Below are 27878 nucleotides of genomic sequence, written 5' to 3' on the forward strand. Positions count from 1 at the left end.
CTCAAAGTCACTTTCTCAAATTAAGAAATTTAACACAAGGGGGTTGACTTGGTAGATTTTTCCTTGATTTCCAGGTATTAGATATTTTTACTTAAAATACGGAATACAACCACCATCCATAGATCTTTTGATAGCATATTTTATTGAAGAACATCTAGTATAGAATGTGGTGATTAGGAGTGTGCACATGAGAGTCAGGGGGAAAAATGTATATAAACAGGGGCAAAAAAAAAAAAAAAACCACCTCTGGAGCCAGACTGCCTTGTTGAAATGCCAATGCTACCACTTAGTAAACTTGAGCAAATTACTCAACATTTCTGTGCTTCAGTTTTGCTATTTATGGGAATCATAATAAACCTATCTTTCAGGGCTGTCATTAAATGATTAAATGAGTTACTACATTTATGGGTTTAAGATGACATTTAGGACACTATAAGCACTCAATAAATATTAGCTGTTATTTTTAATTTATGAATTTTTAGATAATTTAGTGCACAGTTTTCTCTGCTCCTTGAATTATACCTTGAATGCATGCCATTGACCTAGATGGGACCTTTGGATTGAAACTCACCTTATCAAACTGAAGGTCTACTACAGGCTTAATCATTAAGTTCAACTGATTAAAACAGAAACAGAAACATTTCTAAGAATTGTTATATCTTCCTGCATTAAAAAAAATTATATTATGCTACACCATCAGGGAAAATTTTATTAAAATATTTAATCAGTTTATTGAAATATGTAACCAGGTATTTCATACTGAACAACTTCTACCTTAGGCAAAAACTATGTATATTTTGTTTACATTTTTTTAGGTTTCTTTTCACAGTAGAATAAACTTTCCTAAATATTGTCCTCTCATTTAAGAGGAATCTTTATTCTCATCCAAATATTTCAAATTCATGGTCTGGGACAAATGATAGATGCCAGGATTTTAAAACCCTAAAGAATTGGAGCCAGATACTAGAGTCTCCTGCTGGAATTTCTTTGACTAAGGAAGAGCATTTTTATTCCCACACTTAATTAAACTAGACTTTTCAGAACAGATTCTAATTTTGTTTAGTTTAGGAGAAGAAATGAAATTCATGTTTTCCATTTGGCGTTTTTAATATTTCATGCTACTTTCTCAAGCAGCATGAAGTGTGTTACGTATGTTCTACATTTAATTTTCCATGATGTGTGGTAAAGATATTGAAAATAGGACTCATATTTCTGGAAACACTGCTTATTATAATGTAAGAAAATGTAGAAAAATGTTAATATTATACTGGTGTTATAAAAGAAAAATAAATACTACTATTAAACACATGCCAGCGTATGAATCCTCAAGTTGAAGCTGATGCTCTCCATCCCGGTTTTCCCTGTGGTAAAGGCAGCACTCGTAGGGTGGAGCTGGAGCACTTGATTAGTAACCAAAAGATCTGAGTTAACTCCACTCAGCTGTCAACTAGTTATTGATCTGGAACAAGCTACCCTTTATGTAGAATATACTCTTTATGTAGAATGTACTCTTTATATAGAATGGGGATGTTGGGCTAATGAATAGCTAAGTGTCATTTTTATAAGTCCATAGGTTTAAAAACTAGTTAAATGAAACAAACAAAGCACTTAATCCTTCAGGGTCTGTCTTTCTTTACTTAAAATACAGAGGCTTAAAAATACCAATACTCCCTTTGCTATATTTTGTGGGTAATTTAGGCATTTCAGGGGACAGGGTCTTGAACCTGGGGGGGGGGGCAAAAGGTGTTAAAAATGGGATTGTAACAGAGGAGTGGTAGCTCAGCTTGGGCTCGATATCCTCAACCAAATTGCAAACGCCAAAGAAGCCAGTCAGCAAACATTTGTTGTACTGTCTATGCATCTGTCATTAAGCGGGGCCTGGAGACAAGACAAATAAAAATAAATAAATAGAAAAGAAAGTAAATTCTAAGGAAGGCTGTTTGGCAGTAATGAAAATAAGAACAAATTAATGGAATGGAAACAAAACAAGAATGGAGATGAAACCAAAAGCTAGTTTTTTGAAAAGATGAATTTAAGACGATAAATATCTAGTGAGATTTGTCAAGACGAAAAGGTAAATAAGCAACATGTGCAAAAGTAAAGCGGATCACAACACAGAGAAGCAGGATGATAGACAAGGTTTAAGCAAAAGCCAAGACAGCACGCTGACCCAGAGCCCGCATCTCTCCTTCCGGGGTTTGCGTCTTGCATCCGGGTCCCCAGCTCCCCTGCTGGGCTTATAGGGAGATTTTGCTCACTTCACTTCGCCCCGGTGGTGGCAGTGCTTACCTGGCCCTGAGGGGTGGCTGTTGGCTCGGGTGTCGGTAGGTGGCAGCACAAGGCCTCCTTGGGCCTGGAACCCTACCAGGCATGAGGACAGAGTGGGGCGGGTGCATGTCACAGTCTGAAGTAGAACTCCGAGGAATGCACAGTTCCTAAATTCAGACCTGGACTTCCAGGTCCTTAGGAAGGTATGATTATCCTGGCATTAGAATCAAGCAGGTAGACTTTATTTAGCAGTTTGTGAGCTTAATTTCCAAGTTTTACATCTACCTCTATATAAATGGTATATGGGTCTTCATTGTACTTTGTTCCAGGCCCTGCATAGAGATGTATTGCTGGTGAAAATACAAGTCAATACAACCCCTATAAGGGCAAGCTGGAAATAAATGTCAAAATGACAAAGGTGCACTCTTTGGCTCAGAATTGTACTTCTGGGAATTCATTCTCCATATGAATTTGTGCAATGTACAGTGCAATTTTGAGACAATTGAAAACAACATGTGTCCATCAATAAGGGGTCAGTTAGCTAAATCAGGGTTTATTATGATGGACTATAATGCAGCTGTAAAAGAAGAGGTGGAAGTTTTCTATGAACTGCTGTGGAAAGATTTTGGACATTCATCGTAAGGTGCAAGAGCAAGCTACAGAAAAGAGGATGAAAATAAGTATAGATTCATATTTGCTTGTACTGAAAAAAGAAAGATTGGAAAAAATGAATAGAAATTATTACTTGTGTATATTTATGGATGGGAGAAAGGTTATGTACTTTGTATGTGATTTTTATTTTCAAACTCTGTGAATGTATTACCTATTAAAATATATACTAAAGAAGTGATTAAAAAATCAATAAAGTCATAAACAAATACCATGAAAATATTATCCTAGCTAATATAAAAACTTTGCCCAAGTAGCAATTTTCTAAAAAAATATAAATGACCAAATTTACCCCCAAAGGAAGGAAAAAAAAACCTAAATCGAACTGTAACCATTAAAATAGTCGAATCAGGGAGCCTGGGTGGTTCAGGCATCTTGATTTTGGCTCAGGTCATGATTTCATGGTTCATGAGTTTGAGCCCTGTGTCAGGCTCTGAGCTGACAGTGCAGAGCCTGCTTGGGATTTTCTCTTTCCTTCTCTCTTTGTCCCTCCTCCCCCAAATAAAATAAATAAACTTAAAGAAAGTAGTTGAATCAATAGTAAAAACCAAAACAAAACAAAAACTGCAGCAGATGCTATGTATTTATTATCTTAGATATAATAATAGTATAAAATATGATGTAAAAGATAAACGACAATTTCAATATAGTGTTAACCTCTGGGTATGGAGAGAAAGGAATGTTGATAGAAAGGAGTAGAAGGGGTTTCAACTCTTCCTGTAAAGTTTTATTACATATTTTTTAAAAAGTCTGAAGCAAATCTGAGAGAAAGTTCCTAGCTTTTAAAACTGGCTTTGGGGTAGTGGGGGATGTTTTATACTCTGTACTTTGTGTACTTGAAATATTCTACAATTTAAAAAGATTCACATAAGGGCACCTGGGTGGCTCAGTCAGTTAAGCATTGGGCTCTTGATATTAGTTCAGGTCGTTATATCACGGTTCATGGGTTCAAGCCCTGCACTGGGTTCTGAGCTGATGGCTGGAGCCTGCTTGGGAATCTCTCTCTCCCTCTCTCTCTGCTCCTCCCCCACTCTCACGCATTCACCCTCTCTCAAAATAAATAAACAATAAATAAATATTCACATATTTCCTTGGTTACACGGAGAAGTTTGTCATATAACAATTACAGTTAAATCTCTCTTGGTAGATCTTAAGCTCTTTGAGATCTGGATCCATATCTTATATTTTTATACCAATGACTTGATTTTTAGAGAAGTTTCAGGCTACAGTAAAATTAAGCAGAAAATATAGAGTTCCTATTTATTCCCTCTCGCATCACTGCTTCCCCTCCATATCTTCCTTTATTATTAATATCTTACCCTAGTGGGTTGCTTTTGTTATATAATGAATGAGCCAATATTGATACATTATTAATTAAAATGCATCTTACATTAGGGTTCATTCTTTGCGTATACAAATTTGGTGGATTTTGACAAATATAATGACATGTATCCACTGTTACAGTATCATACAGAATAGTTCACTTGCCTAAAATTCCCCTTTGCTTCACCTATTCATCCTTCTCTCCCTCTCCCAACCCGCCAGTCATTTTACTGTTTCTATAGTTTTGCCTTTCTAGAATGTCATATTTAAATTTTTTTAATGTTTATTTATTTTTGAGAGTGAGAGAGACAGAGAGCATGAGTGGGGGAGGGGCAGAGAGAGAGGGAGACACAGAATCCGAAGCTGGCTCCAGGCTCTGAGCTGTCAGCACAGAGTCCAATGAGGGACTTGAACTCATGAACTGTGAGATCATGACATGAGTTGAAGTTAGATGCTTAACAGACTGAGCCACCCAGGAGCCCCTCCAGAATATCATACTTAGAATCATATAGTGTGTAGCCCTTTCAGCCTGGCTTCTTTAACTTAGCTAAAAGTATTTAAGATTCCTCCATATCTTTTGGGGGCTTCATAGCTCATTTCTCTTTATGGCTGAATAATATTCCATTGTATGGATATACCACAGCTTTTTAAAAAATCCATTTACTTGGTGATGAGTGATGAGAATTTTTTCATGTGTCTGTTAACCATCTAGATGTATTCTTTGGAAAAATGTCTGTTCATGTCTTTTGCCCATTTCTTCACTGGATTATTTGTGTTTTTTGGGGTGTTGAGTTTGGTAATTTCTTGATAGATTTTGGATACTAATCCTTTATCGAATATGTCATTTGCAAATATCATCTCCCATTCTGTCAGTTGCCTTTTAGTTTTGCTGATTGTTTCCTTTGCTGTGCAGAAGCTTTTTATCTTGATAAGGTCCCAATAGTTCATTTTTGCTTTACTTTCCCTTGCCTCTGGAAACATGTCAAGTAAGCAGTTGTTGTAGCTGAGGTCAAAGAGATTGTTGCCTGTATTCTCTAGGATTTTGATGGCATCCTGTCTTATATTTAGGTCTTTCATCCATTTTGAGTTTATTTTTGTGTATGGTGTAAGAAAGTAGTCCAGGCTCATTCTTCTGCATCATTCATCATCAGGGAAATACAAATCATACATCGTAACAAATTGGGATTTGTTCCAGATATGCAAGGCTAGCTCAACATTTGAAAATCAATTAATGTAATTCATATCAACAGGGTAAAAAAGAAAAATCACACGATCATATCAATAAATACAGAAAAAGCATTCAACAAAACCCAACTACCATTCATGTTAAAAACTCTTAGCAAAGTGAAAATACAGGGGAACTGCATCAACTTGATACAGAACATCTACAAAAATCATAAACTCAATCTCATACTCAATGGTAAGAAATGAGATGCTTTCCCCTAAGATGAGAACATGTTATAAAGGAAGAGAAGGAGGGTTGAGAATACTGTATTATGTTATAAATTTTTCTATACATTGTTGGGCTTGATTTGCTAATAATTTGTTGAGGAGTTTTGACTTTACATTCATGAGAGATATTGATATGTAATTTTCCTTTTTTGTAATGTCTTTATCTAATTTTGGTATTAGAATAATGTTGGCCTCATAGAATGAGTTAGGAAGTGTTCCTTTTGCTTCTGTTTTCTAGAAGAGAGTGTAAAACAATGATACCAGTTTTTCCTCGAGTGTTTGGTAGGATTCAGCAGTAAATCCATCTGGGGCCTGATGCCTATTGTTCTGGAAGGTTATTGATTATTGATTCAGTTTCTTTATCAATATAGGCCTATTCAGATGATCTATTTCTCCTTGTGTGAGTTCAGTAGATTGTGTCCTTCAAGGACTTGGTCCATTTCATCTAGCTTATCAAATTTGTGGGCATAGGCTATTCATAATATTTCTTTATTGTTCTTTTAATGTTCATGGGATCAGTAGTGATGACTCTTTTTCATGTCTGTTATTTGTGCCTTCTCTTTTTTTTATGGTTAGACTGTCTACAGGTTTATCAATTTGAATGATCTTTACAAATAATGAGCTTTTGGTTTCATTGATTTTGTCTATTAATTTCCCGTTTTCAACGTCATTGATTTTTGCTCTGATTTTTAATTATTTCTTTAAAAAGAAAGAGGACTTAGATTAGTTGTAAATGTATACTGCAACCTCTACAGTAACCACCAATTTATTTATTTATTTATTTATTTTGAGAGAACAAGTAGGGGAGAGGGGCAGGGGCAGAGGAAGAGAGAGAAAGAATCCCAAGCAGGTTCCATGCTCAGTGCAGAGCCAGACACAGGGCTCAATCCTGTGACCCTGGGATCATGACCTAAGCCAAAATCTGGTCAGACACTCAACTGACTGAGCCACCCAGGAGCCCCCCAAAATGTATCTTTTAAGTTTATCTATTTTGAGAGAGAGAGAGAAAGAGAGAGTGAATGGGGGAGGGGCAGAGAGAGACAGAGAATCCCAAGCAGGCTCCTTGGGAGCCTGACAAGGTGCTCAGTCTCACAAACCATGAGATCATGACTTGTGCCCAAATCTAGGGTTGGACACTCAACTGACTGAGCCACCCAGGTGTCCCTAATCTAAGTCCACTTTCTAATATCTCTGTGGTCTCATAAGTAGTGCCAGGACCTCATAATACAGTATTCCCAATTCCTCCTTCTCTTCCCTTACATTTTTTTCTGTCCTTTATTTCGTTTTTCCATAAGCTATAATCACCTCATATGTCATTGCTATTATTATTTTGAATAAACTTATCTGTTAGATCAATTAAGAATAAAAAAACTAGGAACGCCTGGGTGGCTCAGTCGGTTAAGTGTCTGACTTTGACTTAGGTCATGATCTCATGGTTTGTGAGTTCAAGCCTCACCTTGGGCTCTGTGCTGACAGCACAGAGCCTGGAGCCTGCTTCAGATTCTGTGTCTCCCTCTCTCTCTCTGCCCCTCCCCCACTTGTACTCTGTCTCTCTCAAAAATAAACATTAAAATTTTTTTCAAAAAGATCTCTCTAGACTCTTGCAGGATTAAATCTCCTTGGCTTGGTCTATAAACCCACTCATAACCCAGTCGATGTTCTGCTATTACTTCACATAGGACTAATGTTCCTTATTTGTTAAACTTTTCTATGTTCCTTGGACACATCAGAACTTTCCATTTTGTGATTTTGCACTCTGTATCCCGCCTATTTGGGGCCATCCTTTTTTATCTGGCTTTTCTAGTTTTAGTCTTAAAATCTGACTCAAATACCACCTCTTCTGGAAAGTCATCGCTGGATAAATTGCCTCTGTCATCAACATCTCTCTTCTGTGTTCTTAAAGCATGTAAAAATCTGCATGTTGACTTAGGTGTCCTAACTATATGCCTGCCTATCTATCTATCTACTATCTATCTATCTTCTATCTAATCTATATAATCTCCTGTTTCCCTCCATAGATTCTAATCTCCTTGTTCAAAGTATTGTGTCTTTTAAATGTAGCTTTTTGGTATTCATAACCTCTCATAAGCATTGTATATCCTGTGTAAATTCTCAACATATATTTTTGTTGATGATGATGTTACACAAAATACTTCTCCAGTGCTACTCAAGGTGATTGTTTTACGTGTAGAAATTAAAGGCTACACATCCAAAAGGAGAAACTGATTAGCTAGTTTGTGAAGTATTCTATTATTTATTGTTTTTTTAGGAACATTAACCCCCACAGCAAACACCACAATAGAGTTCTGCAGGAATGGTGGAACCTGGGAAAATGGCAGATGTGTTTGTCCAGAAGAGTGGAGAGGATGGAGATGTACAATCCGTAAGTTACTTGGGATGGCACTAGGGTATGAGATTTAGGTGGCTCGTGTTAATAAGGACAACAGCAAAGATTTTCAAATGCTTCTGTTAATGATTTAGTAACAATGGGTTTAATAATGATGGCTTTAACATGTGTTTGTAGCTTAATGGTAAAAGCTGAGTATTCTTTTTGGGCTATTTACTTGTATGTTCAATATACCTAGTATGTTTCCCAACTATCAAGTTTCTCTGTAAACTGACAGATGCTTTTCCTTCTGGTTGCACTGTCTACTTCAGGGCAATGGGTGATATGGTTTTCTCAGGTCCTTCTGGTTGGTGATATGCTATATTACCCCATTTCAAAGATCACAATTCTAATATATTTAACTTTTCTGAAACCAAGGTACATCTTCCTATCTAACTATATATGTAGATGAAGTTTTTGTCTTTTCATCCTTTCTCTTGATGAGATGTTGTAAAATTAGTGGTTTTACTTCAGACAGTGCTCTCTCAGAATCAAAGTTCAAAGCTACTTCTTTTTTTAATTGAAGTATAGTTGACACACAACGTTACATTAGTTTCATGTGTACAACATAGTGATTCAAAAACTCTACCCATTATGCTATGTTCACCACAAGGGTAGCTACCATCTGTCACCAAACAATGATAGTTCAGTACCATTGACTTTATTCCCTGTGCTGTACCTTTCATCCCAGTGACTTATTTACTCCATAACTAGAAACCTGTATCTCCCACTTTCCTTCACTCATTTCGCCAATTCCCCCTGGCAACCCCTCTGGCAACCACTCTGTATTTATGTATCTGTTTCTGTTTTTTATTTGTTTATTCATTTCATTTATTAGATTCTACATATAAGTGAAGTAATATGATATTTTTCCTTTTCTGTCTTACTTATTTTACTTACCCTCTAGGTCCATCCATGTTATTGCAAATGGCAAGGTCTCATTCTTTTTTATGATTAAGATTCATATATATATATGAATATTCCCAGAAAATATATATATATGTGTGTGTGTATATATATGTATATATATATACACACACACATATATATATGTTTATATATTTCTTTATCCACTCATCTGACAGATAGTTAACGTTGCTTTCTTGTCTTGGATATTGTACATAGTGTTTCAAAGCTACATCTTCATCTACAATGTGCTTTCCAATACTCTGTACACTTTGTGCTCCCTGCTTAGGAGCCAGAGCCCTAGAAATGCATTCCTACCATTTCCTGCACTCCTACAAACCAGTATATCTCACATGCTCCATGACTTTGGTCTTTTTGCTTTGACCCACATCCTCATGATGCCCTTTGGTAGTAAAGATAATAAAGATATAGGCTCTGTATCTTTAATTTTCAAGATTGCCACTAATTTGATTATACTATCTTTTTTGATGTGTTAGTGATTACAGCCTACCTCTACCAGGTTATATATTGTGTACATTTTAACTAGAAGACATTATCTAACATACTAATTTTTCTAATGGTATTAATATTAACTCAACCAGATAAAAAAGTATGAAATTCCTGGTGGGTCAGTGAGTCCTAAAGTTTTCTATTATCCTTCAAATTATACTGAATAGGTTTTGAACTTTGACTTTTATCTGGTTTGAAATTTTAAAAAGAAAATTATAATTTATGATGAAAAAAATATATTTTCTTTTCATCATAGCTTATTTCTGTGAAAACAGTACCTCTGATGATTTAACTTTTGCCAGAATTCCGGTGGGAAAATATGGATCTTCCCAGCAAACATGTGGTGAGAACACTTTAAATGGTATGTGTTTTTCCAAACGTCTCCTCTGTGTAAGCATATTAATCGCTATGCTGGATCATACCTATCATTCCTCCAACCAGTATTAAGTTCCTGGAAGAGGCATCAAAGACGGCTTTGTGGAACAGTTTGCCTCCCTTTCATGATACCAGTGTTCCAAGTTTAGGATGCAATTTCACATAATTCTAATTCTCCTAAAAACTATAATATGGATCAGTTAAAAATTCCTTTTACTCCTTCTCCCATTGGTTTATTTCCCCAGTTTACTCTATGTCCTTGAATTTAATCATGTTAATATCTGCTTATGGAGTTTTATAACTTGTCTGAATATTAAACATTAGCTATAGATTTGTACCATATCTACTTTCAGACTTCATCTTTCTAGGTAGAGATGCTGTTAAGTTTGTCCACAGTTGGTAGTACTTCATCTCCTTGGTAATTTTAGTTAGCCATCTTGGAACATTCTCTAGATTCATCATACCTTTCTTGAAGCATGACAACCTTGTGTACATAGAGACATTCCAAGAATAAAGGCACAAATAACATTTTTTAAATGTCTATGCTCCCTGATGATATCCAGGATTTTGATGACTTACTTCAATGCTGCATTGGGTAATATCTTCTGAGAGTAGCCCTTAAAAATTCATAGGTTCCTTTCCTAACAGCTTAGAACCCATTATGCTGTATAATTTTCTCTCAGTGTTTTACCTGAACTTTGTTTGCATTGATTTTCCTTTGACCACTCCTCCTATCTCTCACATCTTCCTGCAGGATATCATCATTTCCTGCATCACTGGATATCTGAATAACAGCCAATTCTAGATCATTTATGAAAATGTTTGAGAGAACTTCAGTCAGTAATAACCCTGGGGAGAATTTTGCATTTTATATAGATATTTATTTTTGTTTATGTCATGCTCTTTGAAATGCTACAGTACTTACAGGTACTGGTCTTTCCCCTGTGTTTCTTTATCTTATTTATTCTAAGAGATTATGTAAACCAGTATGCCATTTGCAGAGTCCAAATTGCCTTTGCCCACATATATCATGCCTACTCAAATCTTCATGATCCTATTCTTTACATATGTCCTTATAAGGCTAGAGCCTCTTGATTAAAAGCTCAGAAGGTGAAAGACATGGGGCTTCGTGTATTGGTACTTACTTTTTATAATGTATGTCCATGGATACTTACCGTCTTAATTTTTATCTGTTTTGTTTGTGTTAAATATTTCATTATAACTTGTAAAAGAGATACAACTACAAAAAATACCTATGTGCTACCCAATCTGGAACAGTAAAAATGTCAGTAACATATGCATCAAGGGACATCACTCTTGTTTGATTTTTTTAAAATGTTTTTGGGACAAGGGAATCACCATCTTTCATTTGGTTCTTTTATTTGGTTATTTTTATTTTCTGAGCAACTATTGTGAAAGGTTTATCTTACTTACCTTTAAATTTCAGATTGAGCCCATAAAATAATTTTAAGGATATAGATTCCAACTATTGGCAAATGTGTGTTTAGTTTTATATTAAGAATTACTTCTGAATTATTCACTTTTATACAACAAATGACCAAGATATTTTCAATGATTTTGCATAGGTAGATTCATACTTGTAGGAGGTGATTTTATTTGTCAACAGCTTCTTAAGCTTTGTTCACAGGAGAACACTGAATTAGGGAGGCTCGGTGATAATTATAAGAAATAAACCTAATGATTCATGAGTATTGAAAGGCAACCAGGTATCAAATAGGTGCTACAATATAGTAGAACTCTTTGCCTTTCAGTTTACTCAGATTTGGATAAAGAAGGAAAGATCAATATGTAATTCATTATCTAGTAGGAATTTTTCATATTGTTTCCCATCTCTTCAACCCTCATCACATCCAATTCAAAGCCCTATGTCCCTAGTTGCTGGAAGGCAAATCTTCCTTGCAGACTTCAAAGGAAGGAAATAGTTTTGAATTCCAGATTTAAAAATTAAGACAAGTGATATCTGCCTTTAAGATTCCTGTAGTAACTGGCCGATTCACTTTTCCATTCCTGTATATTAACCTACCCCAAATTTCGTGGCTTAAAAGAATTAATGATTTAGATTTTTCATAGTTCTGTGGGTTGATTGTGGCAGCTGGAGTCCTAAATGGCAAGACTGAAGGGCCTCAGTTCCCTTCCACATAGCCTCTTATTCTCTAGTAGATTGGAGCTGCTTCCTTATTCAACAGTCTCAGGACAGTGTTCCAAGGGGGTGAAGGCTGAAACTTCATCTTCTTGAGGCCAGGTTCTGGAGCTCTCACAGAACATTCTCTTGGTCAACGCCAGTTGTAAGTCCAGGCTCAATTCAGGAAAAGGAGGAATAGACTCCACCTTTTGGCGGGAAAAGCAACTAAATCACACTGAGATGGAGGTGTGTATAGGGGCAGATTGTTGCTAGTGGCCATGTTTGCAAACACTTGTTTTGTTTTGTTTTGTTTGCTTCTTTTTATTAAAGTGGGCTATCCAATAGCTACTCGGATGTGCAATATTTCTATATATGGAGAAATAGTATTAGAAAATGTGACAAAAGGAAATTGCGATGAAAATCTGGAAACCCTGGAAAACAAGGTATGCCCTATGGTCCATGTTCTGGGTAACTGGAAAAAGTTTGGATTCTGTATACTCTCTGTTCTTTAGATACCTGATGGTCAGATCTATGCTTTTTAAACATTTTTAAAAATTTTATTGTTATTATTTTTTAATTTTGTTTTTACTTTTGAGAGAGAGATTGCAAGCGGGGGAGGGGCAGAGAGATAGATTGAGAGAGAAAGGGAGACACAGAATCTGAAGCAGGCTTCAGGCTCTGAGCTGTCAGGACAGAGCCCGATGCAGGGCTTGAACTCATGAACCGTGAGATCATGACCTGAGCCGAAGTTGGACACTTAACTGACCCACTCAGGAGCCCCTGAATCAATGCTTTTAAAACTGTCAAATTAGAAAAAGCAAAAACTGGGGTTCCTGGGTGGCTCAGTCAGTTAAGACTTCAGCTCAGGTCATGATCTCAAGGCTTGTGAGTTAGAGCCCTGCATTGGGCTCTGTACTGTGACAACTCAGAACTGGAGCCTGCTTCTGATTCTGTGTCTCCCTCTCTCTCTCTGCCCGTCTCCTGCTTGCACTCTGTCTCTCTCAAAATTAAGAAACATAGAAAAAAGAAGTAACAAAAACTGGTAATTAAAGCCACTCTTTTTTTTTTTTTGAAGATGACATCTGTTTGTGAAAAAGGACAGTTGTACATGGGTTCAGCAAATTTTAGTGAATGATAATCTGTAACATATTTTAAATGGCCTCATCTTTTTAGATCAGTGGTAAAGTATTGACTGAAAATAGATCACTGGTATCTGAAACCAAAAGGAAGGTATTTTGATGGTCAACTTTATTAGAATAAAGAGGAAAAAGAAGAAAAAAAAACTATTATCCAACACCTTTTGAGACAGGAAACCCCAGACCCTAATGCTGGTCTCAGGGCTGTAACCATGAGCAGGTGAAGTGGGAATTACATAGACTAGATGTTTTATTCATGAAGATTAAATTATTTTGACCTAATATATACCTAAATGCAATTGCATGGGATTGCTAATACCTGCGGCCAAGAAAGGAGAGGAGGAAACTTTAAGTGGTCCAAGTGCAGGGCATGTAACATACATTATCTCATTTAGTCCTTATGGAACCTCTGTGAGTTAGATGTTATTCTCATAGATAATTATAGTGATTATACTAATTCTTGATCATTTACTGTGTAGCAAATATTGCACTAACATTTTACATATGTTTTTAAATCACATTTAATTCTTATAACAACTATATAAATAGTTATGAATGTACCTATTTTATAGATGAGGAAACAGTGTCTTTGAGAGGTGCAGTGAACCACAGCCAAAAAATGATGGAGCTGCTTCTTATTTTAAAGTCCACACTGTCCCACGCTGGCTCCCTAACTGTAGATGGGCAGGGTTGAAGGTAAAGATGGGGATGGAAGTGGAATATGGAGATGGCTGCCAGCCACGTAGTTTGTGTCAACTACACAGGCTGGGGAAAGACTTCATGTTCCAGAGTTTGACTAGCCAGTTTTTGGCTCTCAGCTCTGACATTTTAAGCTGCATGGACTTTGGGTGAACTCCTTTCCCTCTTCAGACTTTTAAACAGGGAGAAGGATGCCCTACTCACAGTGTTGTTTTGTGTATTAAATGTGATAACATCTATAAAAACATCCAGCAAAATGCCTGCACAGAGCAGGGACCTAGCTATTGAATGAGAGCTTTCTTTGTTTTGTCTAGTGATTGGATATTATTTTCAACTGTTCCCAAAGTATGAATGGCCTGTGAACTTGGTTTGATTTTTGAAATGATGCTGCCATCTAGTGAAAACTAACACACATGCTCACATTAACACCTGGCTTTACCAAAGACAATATGGATTAACATGTTTTATAGTCTCACAACACCAGAGCCAGGAGACTGATTGGTACCTGGAGATATGGTCGAGGTCAGTGTCTCCCAAACTGTCTTTGCTGAAAAGCTAGTTAAAATTTTTTTTTACATTTATTTATTTTTTGAGAGACATAGAGAGACAGAGCACAAGTTGGGAGGGGCAGAGAGAGAAGGAGACACAGAATCTGAAGCAGGCTCCAGGCTCCAAGCTGTCAGCACAGAGCCCGATGCAGGGCTTGAACTCACAAACCGTGAGATCATGACCTGAGCCGAAGTTGGATGCCCAACTGACTGAGCCACCCAGGCACCCCTTGGAAAGGTAGTTTTAAAAATTTCCAACTCCTTGCTGACCAATAATTTTGTAAAATGTAATAAAAATTAATTACTAGGAAAATTGGATAAAAAAGATATGTAAAATACAGATTATTTTTTCTCTTCTAAAAGAGTTTTAAATTATTTATTTACTTATATTTTATTGAAGTGTAATTGACATACAGTGTTACATTCGTTTCAGGTGTACAACATAGTGATTAGAACAAGTCTCTATGTTATGCTATGCTCATGCAAGTGTGGCTCCCATCTGAATACAAATCATTGAAAAAAATCATTAGATTCAATAACATGCAATTGTTGTAGAAGTTTCTGACCAGTAACTCTCAGTTTCTGTGCTTACCTTCCCTATGGACCCTATAACAAACAGTGAACCATTTGGTTCATGGTTCCCACCTTGAGTAGCATTGCTCTCCCTAAGGCAGCCTGTCTTAGTTCATTAATCCTGGCAGATAGTAAAGGCTGGAAAAACCACCAGCCTGCGTGTATTTTGTCCTTTTCACAAGTGGAGAAACAAACATGAAGAACCAAGTGGATGTGATATTCAGGAGATTGAGGGTCAGCTGAATTCCAGTTTATTCACCTGCAATTGCTTGCAAAGTATTTGGACATAGTTGTATAAATCTGGCTGTTTTGTTTTGTTTTGTTTTTAACAGATAGTCAATATGGTAGCACAGCTTGAGAACATTTCTAGTGAAACTCAGATTTTAACATCTAATGTCAGTAAAATGACTCCTGAGAACATCACTTCTGCTGCTAGAGTGGTCGGAGAGATCTTCAACACATCCAGAAATGCTTCCTTTGAGGTAAAACTCACAAGGTTTTAAAAGGGGGGAGGGGAAGAAAAAAAAAAGACATGGAAAGACAGACAAAACTAGAAATCCCTTTACTTAGTTCAATAGTAAGTATAATTATACTAAGTATCGTGGGCTGTGATGTTTTCATAGTCAGAACCCTGCACTCTTATTTTGTTTCTGCTTATGCATCCAAGCATCAGCTTTTGTGTTCTCGGGGTGGGGTAGAGTTTCTGTGAAAGACCTTGCTTTGAGGGGAAATTCAGAAGCCTAAGCTTCCCAACTGACTCAATTTAAATTTCCATCATGCTTTATCTTTATTCTCTCTGCCATCTAAAACTAAACCTTCAATTTTGAAAAACACTTGCCTCTGGATTACCATACCAGTGGTGCCACATGATTCTGCAATAATTCATGATAATGATGATGTATGATGTATGTCTTCTATGATGATGGTTTGGTCCCTTGTTCCTGGCAGGCAAAAGACACTGCTGTATCGACAGTGAGTCAACTTCTAAGTGTCGGTGAAGATGTTTTTCAACAAGTTCCGGTTGCTGCTCCTGATGACGCTTTGACAACGTAAGCACAATTCCAATTGGGAAAGAAAACATTACAAAGTGCTGTGTACCATTAAGACAGGTGTTTTTATTTCTCTCATGGATGCACTAACTAGCTGATTCCTTGAGAATGAAGACTGAAGCCTTGGCTTTCCACCTGATCTTCATGTACTAGACAGGGTGGTATATGTTAACTCTTGGTTCCAGGGGTGTCCCTGGCCTAGGATATAGAGAGCGACTAGGATGATTTAGATTAGACTTCTTTTCCTGGCCTTAGCTGGGCATGGCCAAGGGTCAACCTGCATGCGCAATAGGAGCTCTTCCAACTCTTTTCTCAGCATAGAGCTGAAAGGAACAACATAACTTTGCAGGACAAAGCTCCCTACCCACAACTCAGCTATCCTTGAGATACTGGTGTATTTTGGTTAAGCTTTCTTAAGCTTTCCCAAGACTACATTGAAAAAAAAAAAGAATCCAACTCTACCTACTTTCTCTATTTTTGATCCCAGTGGGTTGGCATAGTTTTGGTTGTATATTTATAATAAAACTCGTACTTTATTATAAAGTTCCCTCACTATGATTCATTATGGTTTTATCTTATGCACAGTTTTTTTTGAGTTTTAAAAAATTTAAGTAAATATGCATGCTCATTGTATAAAAATAAGAAAATATATAGATGAGCAAAATTTTATTTTATTTTTACTTAAAATTTTTTTTAATATCCACTTATTTTTGAGAGAGAGAGAGAGAGAGAAAGAGAGAGAGCAGGAGAGGAGCAGAGAGAGAGGGAGACACAGAATCTGAAGCAGGCTCCAGGCTTCAAGCTGACTGTCAGCACAGAGCCCAACATGGGGCTCGAACCCATGAACTGTGAGATCATGACCTGAGCTGAAATCGGATGCTTAACCAACTGGGTCTGAGCCACCCAGACACCCCTAGATGAGCAAAATTCTAAAAATTGTCCCACCTTTATTAACTTGAGGGTATGTATTCTTCCAGATGTTTTCCTCTGTATGTGTGTGTGTTTGTATCATATTACATACTTTACAGATTTATAGCCTGTTTTCGTCATTTAATACTCCATGAATATCTTTTTAATATAAATATCTATACATTTATATCATAAATTTTTATTTTATTATTTTTATTTTTGAGACAGCATGCACAAATGGGGAAGAAGGGCACAGAGACTGAGAGAGAGAGAGAGAGAGTGAGAGAAACTTAAGCAGACTCCATGTTGCTCATTCTCATGAACCATGAGATCATGACATGAGCAAAAATCAAGAGTCAGATGTTCAACTGACTGAGTCTCCCAGGTGCCCCTGCATCATAAATTTTAGATACTGCAAAATATGAGTGAACTTTAAGCAATTCCTGCTGAGGGACATTTTGATTACTTCAAGTCTTTTAAAACTTTGAGCAATCAACATTCTTATACACAATCTCTGTTTGCAAGGCCCATTATTTTTTTTAGGAGAAAGTCCTGGAAGAACTTACCAGTTTTCTAATTTTTACAGTGTTGAGCCCTCAAAGTAGAAAAAGTACAAAAGCATGAAATGCATAGTACATTCACAAGTTATAATTCTGAGACCTGGTTGTCATTTCAGCAGTTCAACTGGTGTATTTTATGACTTCAAATTTCAGTAGGAGTCTAGGCCCTTCCGACTGGGAGTGTGGAGATTCCCATTTTTCCTGAAGTTGGAGAAGAAAGTGGCCATGGCACTCAGAGTCTATGTTGAGTGACCATGGATCCAAGAGCTGGAGCGGGCTCCCTCCAGACCTGGAGGCTCTGTGTTTGCAGTCTTGCTAGGCAGAGAGGAGAAGAGTGGATGTTTCTGGTGAGAAAGTTGAGGAGACAGCAACTATGAGATTTGGCTGAGAAAGTCATACATCATGATACAGATGAAAGTACTGTCCTGACAATAAGTAATTATGAATTTTACTGGCTTAAGACATGGAGAATCAATTGTGTGTATTTATGTGTAATATCCAAATGGCTTCAGAAGAGGTGGTTAGAGGATAAAAATTTTAAATATGGGACACACTGAAACATGAAATGTAACCACACTCATAGTAATTCTTCCCATTCTGCATTTCTAGTCTACTTACTTTTTCTAATCCCATTGTGAAAGCTGACCCTCTCCCATGTGATCTTGTATATAAGCCCTTGGGGACTCAGGTCCTTATTCACTCAGATAAGGCTGTTGCCTCAGCCTGCAGGCCCCAGCCTCCCACACTTAGTACTCCTCAAGAGCTGCCAACAGAGGTGACCTCTAATACTCTCTCTGGGGAAGGAAACTAATTCCTTCCAAACTCTGTCCCCTCAACCTGGGCCTACATACAGGGTCTCCTGACAGACACCAGGCTTCAGTTACTCATCTCCCTTTGACTTCTGCCTTCTTTCACTTACAGTTTCTGGTTTGCATCCATAAGCTACTGGACTCCCCTTCTCAACTTATGGAGAGAAGCGGACAGTGTGAGACTAAAACTCCTTAAGTGGAGAAGGGGAGACTGGTGAAGTTCTCTAACATCCATTCATCCATTCTCTTGGTCTGAGTTGGGAGGAGCCTGGACAAAGTCTCTGCTGTTAAGGGCACCCTGCTACAATCAGTGAATCTAAGACTTCATTTTTCCATTTTGACCACATGCTGCAAAGACTGACCCATAACCCTGGAACTCTGCCCTCAAATTCAAGCCTATAATTGTCCTTGTTTACCTATTTTTGGGAATGCAAGACTGCTTCCCTAATACTGACCACTTTGTACATTTACATTTCACATTTTTATTTGTAATCTTGTTCCAACCAGCCTTCTTTGGTTAAAAGATCCTCACTTAGATTATTTTGACCAGAGATTTATTGTAAAGAAGCTTATGGAATCTCATGGGAACCTAAGAACAGTACCATAATATGGCAGGACTTTATGGATCCTGGAGTAAGGGGGTGGCAGGGCATCCAAGGCAGTTTTGAAGGTCCCATTAAAGGAGTTTGTGGGCCTTCCTTCTGGGAGAATATAATGGTTATGGCGACAGACTTTGGAGTCAAATAGTCCTGGGTTCAATCTTAGCATTGTTATTTAGTAGGTCCATGATTTTGGCCAAATTCATATCTTTTGGAAAAGCCTCAGATTCTTCAGTATAATATGGGAGTAACTGTGGGACTCACTTCAGTAAGATTCTTGTGAGGCTTAACTGAGATAATATATGTAAATAACTAGCATGATACCTGACTTACACACATTAAGTCTTGAAAAAAAAAAACAAAAAACATTGGCAGTTGTCTTTATAATTAATATGACTCAGTAAACATGTATGTTTCACTTTTACTTCTAGTTTCTGCTCTGGTCATAAATTGACCCTGTTGTTCATAACATTGGGGAAATAGTTTAAAACAGAATCTTTTCCCAACCCAGAAATGCTCTCCACAAAGACAGTAGAGAAAGAAAACACTTTTTATTGCATAAGCATTAAAGCAGAATGTGATGTGTATCATAGGCAAACACTAAGAGATTGCATATGGAAAGGAGTCTCACTGCTTTATATAGCCAACCAGATATATCCCATTACATACAAGTTTTCAGGTAATCAATAACTAATCCTCAATTAAGAGAACTTAACAGCACTATTTGTCACACATAGTTCATCCTAGGTTAACCTGGTAATTGAGGTGACCATTTGATTAGCTAACTGACTTTATTCAGAGGAAGAACAAACTTCACATATCTTTATGACAGGAGGTAGCTTTGCAACTTGGAGAAAGGTACCCACCCAGTAAAATTAGGCTCCTACCCTCCACAGAAACTGGAAAATAGGGGCGCTAACTCCCTTGATGTTTACGTTTCAAAAAGATGGCTTCCATGTCCTTGCAAAAGACATTCCTAGGTCATAAATTGACAAAATGCCCATTTAGCTTTCTTCTTTTCTTTTCTTTTTCTTTTTTTTTTTTTTTTTACATTTTTAATGTTTATTTATTTTTGAGAGAGAGAGAGTGAGAGAGACAGAGTATGAGCAGGGGAGGGACAGAAAGGGAGGGAGACACAGAATCTGAAGCAGGCTTCAGGCTCTGAACCATCAGCACAGAGCAAGATGCAGGGCTTGAACCCACAAACTGTGAGATTATGACCTGAGCTGAAGTCAGATGCTTAACCGACTGAGCCACCCAGACGCCCTGCCATCTAGCTTACAAAAGAATTTATTTATATTTCAAAGAGAGGAGAAAGTACTTACAAAGTACTTTACAAAGTAAATGCTCATAGGAAAAGGAAGAGAGAGAAATTTCTTCTCTTATTTTCAACAGGAAAGTTAAGTCTCTTATTTTTAATTTGTATTTGTCTTTACAATGACAGAATGACCTCTCTGGTGCCCTCTAAACCATGGTTGTCCTGATATGACTATGACACTAACTTGAAAATTCCTGGGTGAAAGAATCTGATTGCTTCTTCTAGTCATTTGTACTGGTTTTGGTCAGCTTCTGTGTTGGGTACCCTGAGGCAGAGCATGCATCTCTAATATAATCAGCGATGGCAAGAGGAGGGAAGAATCACATGGAAGAAAAATACAGCCTTAAAAGTGGCTGTGACTAGAGCAACCCTTGAAAAGTGGTTATGGACCCTGCAGTCACTGCCATATATCTAGTACATTGTTCTCTTTAGCCTTCAAATGCCTGAGGGAGCACCTCTTGCTATCTCCAGTGTTTCATAGGGTACTGACCTCTTAGTAGGTGCTCAACAGATATTGTTTGGTTGACAAATGTATAAAATATGCTCTTAGAAGATTAGAATTTTGTTAGGCATTCCTTCTGTTGAAAGCAGCTCTGGAGTATGACTGTTATTCTTTACATGGAGTATGGTTGTTATTCTTTATTCTTTAGTGTGAATTGCTAAAAATTCATAAAATGGAGTTATGAATAGAAAACATTTAAAACAGAGAAAGCAACTCAAATGGTTCCATATGAATGATTGTCACATTCTCTTTATAAAAACAATCTTTAATTATTTTAAAGTTTATTTCTTTATTATGTCACTTGGGGAAGGGAAAAATACTTTAGTGGACAAAATAAAAATTTAGAATATGGAACAACTACATTTTAATGAAATCCCTTCTTTCTAGGAAAACTAGATTGAACCATTTATCTTAGATATAGAGATTTTGTTTTGTCAAGTACAGAAATAGTACAAATATTTCTTAAAGCAAACAAGGAAAAGAAAAGGTCTTATGACTTTTCTTGGAGAACACCAAATTGACAGGTTCTCCCCACTCCCTCCAACCTTCTATCTAATCTGTCTTTGAAGTTATCCAAAGTAGAAAAGAATATAGTGGAAACCTGCAATGTTTAGTTAATAACTGAGGCTGTGAGCTCAAAGATGTACTCTTACATGGTTCCAAATGAATTGTTGCCTCTGGAACCACCAACTCACAAGAGATGCTTGAGACCTGAAGGGGTTCACGTGAGAGAAGAGAAGGGAGTTCAATAAGTGGAAATTGATTCTCACCACTGTAGAAGCAAGAAGCACATGTCCGGTCAATGATGGGTAGCAACACCACCCTTTTGTGAAGAGAAGCACAATAAAGATTATTTCTATGGGGAAATTTGTCTTTCTTGAGTTCCAGCTGTCTGGAATCTATATACAGGGTATCTTTCAGGGGAGAGAGTCCACCAGAACTTTAGAAAAATTCTATGTAATGAAGAAACACTCTGGTGAAGAAAATAAATTATTTTAAGTTGATTGTGCCATTGTGTGATCACATGAGTTCTGTGGTCATGCCTTTCTACTGGAATGTGGGAGAGAACACATACCACTGATTTTTATGACAAATCTATAGAATATTATGTTGTTATGTTTTATTCTATACAGGCTTATTCAACAAATGGAGAGTTATTCCTTGTCTTTGAATAGCACTTCAGTGGTGAAACCTAATGTAGCAGTACAGACTGTTTTATTCTCTACAAAAAGCACTGTGCTCTTCTCTGTGAAGAAAGGTGAGGTCTTTATCTCATGTACTTATGATAGCAGAGAGCATTCTGCTATCAACCATGAACAATGCCCTATTTGTGAAAATGTTGACTTAAAATTCTACTTTTCTCCCTCTCACAGGAGATAGTGATTCCCTCATTTCTGGTTCCATAACTGTGGACACAAATGTGAGCAACACTAATCCAGATGCAGAGACTGAACTTCAAATTTTGCTCAATACCTCAAAAAGTAGGTCTCAAACTTTGTTTCAGTAAAAAATACCCTCAAATTTATGGAATTAGTAACTTAAAATCCACTGAGTGAAAAATAATGTTTACTTAGTTTCATACTGAGTTGCATTTGAGTTCATTTGAGCTCTGACGAATTATGGTAATCTCTACTATTCTGGATGATAGAGATGATTTCTTTCTCTCTTTTTTTTTTCTTCAAAAGCCTTGGAGCAAAGTTGAAATACTCTGATCATGGACATAGATCTTTTTTTCTAACAAAAATCTAGCTAATGCAGGTCTGTTTTACACTTAAAAATACATTTAAAAATATTCGGTCACAAATTCTGCCCATTATTTACTAGTGGCATGGCATTTACAGGCACAGATTCATCCTATGGGCCTGCCTCAGGATATTTTATGTAACTGACACAGTCACCATCTTGTGGCAACAGACTTTAGCTATCTCCACTACTATGGTACTTACCCTATCATCTTGCATACGGCCCTTCAGGAATTTTTATGTCTAATGTGAAATGTTGGTACTTTTCAAAGTCTAAAAAAAAGTGATTATTTTGACAATAACAATAAGCAAAATAGGCACACACATTGCTTTATTCTCTCCCCAAATAAAAAAAAATCTGATCCTAAAAAGTATACATTTTAGAATTAATAATGGCACTACTAAAGAAGAAGCGGGTATTATTCGTGTGTCTGGCATGCTGTGGAATTTTGCTTCCATTTGCTTTGGATACATGCTTTGTGAAGGAGAGACTAAATCTAAGTCTTTTTTGTTCTTTCTGTGTTTTTCTTTTAATTAAAGAATATTTCATGCATATAGAAAAGTACAGAAAATAATGTAAGCACACCTATGTACCCACCAACAAGGCAAACTGATGTCAAATTTTGCTATGTTTGCTTCAGACCCCCTAAAAAAAAAGAAGATATTACAGCTGCACCTGAAGTTCTGTGCCCTATCTTTTCCCATCTCTCCTCCCCAGAAATAACATCTATTTGAAGTTGGTACGCTTCATTTTTATGTTTGTCTTTAAACTTGTGCTACATATTTATATATCCATACATAAAATAGTCTATTTTGCAGGTGTTTAAAATATTTACATAAGTGGTATCATGTTGTATGGAACTTGCTTTTTTAAATTTCAATTTAATTAATTTTTTTTTGGAACTTGCTTTTTTTGAAAACTAAACATCTCTTTTTGGAGATTTATTCATATGTTATCTTAACTTTTGCCTATCTGATAAATATGTTACGAGTATTTTTATATTCCTTTTGCAGCTTTGAAGTTCAATGATACGTTAGATTTTTTTCCTTCCTTTACTTGAACATCTTTTCATGTGTTATTAGACATTCTGATTTTCTACTCTGTGACTTGCCTATTCAAACACTATGATCATTTCTCTACTGGCTTTTTGTTTGTCTTTTTCTTATTGGTCATTAGAAGTTCTTTGTGTACTTTGAACACAAAGTTATATATTTGTTATATATAAGTCACAAATATCTTTCCTCCAGTCTGTAGCAATGACATGGATGGAACTAGAGTGTATTATGCTAAGCAAAATAAGTCAGAGAAAGACAAATGCCATATAATGTCACTCATATATGGAATTTAAGAAACAAAACATAGAGGAAGGGAATAAAAAAAGAGAGAGAGGGAGGCAAACCATAAGAGACTCTTAACTATAGAGAACAATCTGAGAGTCGATGGAGGTGAGGTGGGTGTAGGGATGGGCTAAATGGGTATTAAGGAGGGCATTTGTTATGATAAGCACTGGCTGTTATACGTAACTGATGAATTACTAAATTCTACTCCTGAAACCAATATTACATTATATGTTAACTAACTAGATTTTAAATAAAAACTTGAAAGAAAAAACTGTCAAGAAGGTATATCCAGAAATACAGATATTTAAAAAAATTATAGGTAAATAGAATTTCTTCTAGTGAATCTGAAGATCTAGTTGAAAGTGATTGTTTTCTAATAAATGAGCAAAATACTGTAGGAATGAGGAGAGGGGTAAGCAAGAATTTTCATTTTTTAATTTATATATTTCTATAGATTTGACCTTTAAATCAACCATGTCATTCTTTTATAAAAAACAATAATAATGAAAAGAAGCCTTACTGAATTTTTAGGGTTAACTTTGTTATCTAGTGTTAAGAAGGAACAATTTGGTAAGGTCAATGTGCCGTGTAAAAACTCTGTAAACCAACGTCTTTATTTCTGGGTAGAGGATAGAACAACACGGCTGGCTGTGGAGGACATTTTAGGAGTCGTCAGGACATTGTCTGCCTATCTATGCAATCACACTGAATATGCTGGCTCACTGCCAGGGTTTTAGTTTTCCCGATATCACTAGTAAAAGCAGAGTTTAGAAAATTATTTCAGTCTAAAATGTGTAATTATTTTTGTTGCTTCTGTTTTAAATATGACAACAGTTGTATAAAGTGTTAAGAGGCATTCCTCAGGTTGTTCTGTTTGACCACTGCCATGGCCAGCCTCCATACAAAAACCCTCTGCTGTGGCCATGCTTTTCTAGGGCCTCTGAGGAATAGCTGACCGCTTTTTCCAGCCCCCTGAAGAAATATGTCACGATAGCCTTTCAGCCTCGGGAAAGACCTGTGATCATCATGAAGTAGTCAATAGTTCAAGAGATGATGGAAAGTATCTGGCTCCACTGAAACAGTCCCTAATATGTGCAAAGTGAGCTCCTGGCTCTGTGGCTGAATAGACTGGTTTCTGCTCAGTCCCTTTTAACAGGACACAGAACTCACAGACCACTTTTCTAGGCACAGCTGCCTCCATATTCGCTCACTGTTTCTGGTCTGATGTCTTAACAGTGGGTAAAGAGACATGGCTTTAGGCTACCTGAATGTCATGTTCACTCTTGCTGCATAGAAAGCAAGATGTTATTTTTATACATGAGATCCTCACAATACCTCCTTGAGGTGGATTAGGTAGAAACTTTTGTCCCTATTTAGAAGGTAAGGAATCTGAAACTCAGGAAAAAAAATTAACGTGAGTGGAATGGCAAGCCACAGGTTATATATGTTAATTACATATTGCAATTGAAGAAAGATTCAGCCAGCAAACCATTTTTACTGTACTTTACTCAAAGATAAGCAGCCATGCAGTTGAACAATGACATGGGACTTTGTTTTTTGTTTGCCCTTAGGTTCATTTGTTGATTTTAGTTTTTATTTATTTTTTTTCTTCACAGGTAACACAAAATGTGGCTTTATAGTGTATCAAAACAGCAAGTTTTTCCGATCAAAAATTTTTAAACCTAAATCAAATTTTAGTCAAAAAATTATCTCAGGCAAAACTGATGAAACAAAAAAAGATCAGAGAACTTCTGTTGAAATTGTCTTTAACCCAAGGGTGAGTTTTCCCACTAACAACAAAAAAAATTCTGTCCACTTTTGATTACAAAAGCAGGGTTGGTTGGGCAAAAGAAATCTACAGAAAAACCCTTTATTTTTTTAAGTTTTTGTTTAAATTCCTGTTAGTTAACATACAGTGTAACATTAGTTTCATGTGTATAATAGTTATTTCACAGGAAAATTCTGTGAAAGATTCTTTGAAAATATTCATTTATACCTTCTCCCACCTATGTTTTTGTCAGACTACCTAAATGCAAAATGAACTAATTTGAATTTCATATCCTTTTCCCTCCTCCCTAATCTATAATGAAGATGTTACACTTAGTACATACCTAATTGATTTCTAATATGCTTATCTTCTTCTATTTGATTTTTTCTACCTGGTTAAGTATTTAAAAAGAAATTAGTTGTAATGTTTTCAATTTACAGTATGATCCAAAAACGTTCCAAATTCATTCCTATGCCTGTGTCTATTGGAATTTTATAAAAAAGGATTGGGACACAAATGGCTGTCACAAACGGAGGGGCACTGATGAATTCTTGTACTGCCACTGCAACCATACTACGAATTTTGCTGTATTAATGGTAAGGATGTACATAGTAATCTCTTTCAGGCCAAGAATTTTCCTTATACACAGCTCTGGTATATACTAAATTGGAGATACCTTTGGGGCTTATTTTGCATAGAAATTCAACCTAGATTACACGGAAAAACAGGGAATGGAGTGATGATTTAAAAAGGAAGTTCTGGTAAAAGCAAGTAAATAGAGCTTTCTACAGTATGGTCTCAGGGTGGGTGAGTTCAGCACTGTGCATTTATTAGTGAGAAGGGAGCCCATATGCAAAAGAGGAGCTGACAGACTCCATTCAACTAACTCACATGTGAAACTTGAAGTTGTTATAGCCAGAGGTAAGGCTGTATAGTCTGTGTCGAGGGTGGGTTTAATGCATACTTGACTATGGGTGGGCAGTTTAAATAAGTTACTCAAAGCTTTTTCCACTGGAATAATCTACGTTGCTAAGTTTATGCTAGAAGATAAAAGAGGAAAAACTCTTGAATTTATCCAATTTGTTCCATAGTTCCTTTATGTATTCCTTAAAGCTTAAAAGCAATTTTTTAAAAATATGAATATAGTTGACACACAATGTTACATTAGTTTCAGGTGTACAGCATAGTGATTCGACACGTTTCTACATTAGGCTGTGCTCACCACAAGTGGAGCTATCATCTGTCACCTTTCAATGCTACCACAGTACCACTGACTATATTCCTTATGCTTTGCCTTTTATTCCTGTAATTATTTATTCCATAACTGAAAGCCTGTATTTCTCACTCCCTTCACTCATTTTGTTCATCCTCCATTCTCTGCCCTCTGGCAACATCAGTTTATTCTCTGTATTTACAGGTCTGATTATGCTTTTTGTTTGTTTATTCAAGCGTTTTTGTTTTTAGATTTCACATGAGTGAAATGATATGGTATTTTTCTTTCTCAGTCTGACTTATGTCCCTTAGCATAATACCCTCGAAGTCCACCCATGTTGTTGCAAATGGCACAATCTCATCCTTTTTTATGACTTCGTAATATTTCATCATACAAACATACCACATCTTCCTTATCCATTCATCTATTAATGTATTCCTTATATCTTTTAGCTCCAAAGCTACCCTGTGTGATAACTGATAACACTTAGCTCTGATGTTCAGCTAAAAATGCACCTTTGAAAGTTCTTGGGTTGACTCTTTTAAGAGAGAAACTTTTGTTTGTTCTATTTTCAGAAATGTATTATTCTGGTAAAACCAAGAATGTTAGTTTTTACACTTGATGGAATGCTTTTATATGTAATGTAATGGGGAAGGATGTAGTGTCTTACACTTATTGATACTATGAATCTTCCTGAGACAAGCAGATGTTTCCATTCTCCACTAAATGTGATGTAGCTATATTTGGGAAGCCAATAGAGATCAGAACATACTGGCACAACATAGGATATCAAATGTTGGAAACTTTCTTTATAAAAAAAATTATTGCATACATTTTTATTTATTTTTTTAAATTTTATTTAAATCCAAGTTAGTTAACATATAGTGTAATAATGGTTTCGGAAGTAGAATTTAGTGATTCATCCCTTACGTATAACACCCAGTGCTCATCCCAACAAGTGTCTTTCTTAATATCCATCACGCATTTAGCCCATTCCCTCACCCACCTTCCCTCCAGCAGCTCTCAGCTTGTTCTCTGTATTTAAAAGTCTCTCATGGTTTGCCCCGCTCTCTGTTTTTA

At 36.5% G+C, this 27878-nt stretch overlaps 1 protein-coding gene across 1 annotated transcript in view; it reads left to right on the forward strand.

The window, feature by feature from the left end:
* The window catches only part of ADGRG7 (adhesion G protein-coupled receptor G7), a 77033-nt gene that overhangs the window by 10731 nt on the left and 38424 nt on the right, over positions 1-27878 (forward strand). Inside the window, exons 2-10 of the mRNA XM_007095993.3 lie at positions 7982-8095; positions 9771-9875; positions 12363-12475; positions 15321-15470; positions 15937-16037; positions 21868-21992; positions 22108-22215; positions 25434-25594; positions 26026-26181. Coding sequence (XP_007096055.2) covers positions 7982-8095; positions 9771-9875; positions 12363-12475; positions 15321-15470; positions 15937-16037; positions 21868-21992; positions 22108-22215; positions 25434-25594; positions 26026-26181 — 1133 coding nt within the window. The remainder of the gene's footprint in view (positions 1-7981; positions 8096-9770; positions 9876-12362; positions 12476-15320; positions 15471-15936; positions 16038-21867; positions 21993-22107; positions 22216-25433; positions 25595-26025; positions 26182-27878) is intronic.

The sequence above is a fragment of the Panthera tigris genome, chromosome C2 (assembly GCF_018350195.1).
Source record: "Panthera tigris isolate Pti1 chromosome C2, P.tigris_Pti1_mat1.1, whole genome shotgun sequence".
Lineage (NCBI taxonomy): Eukaryota > Metazoa > Chordata > Mammalia > Carnivora > Felidae > Panthera > Panthera tigris.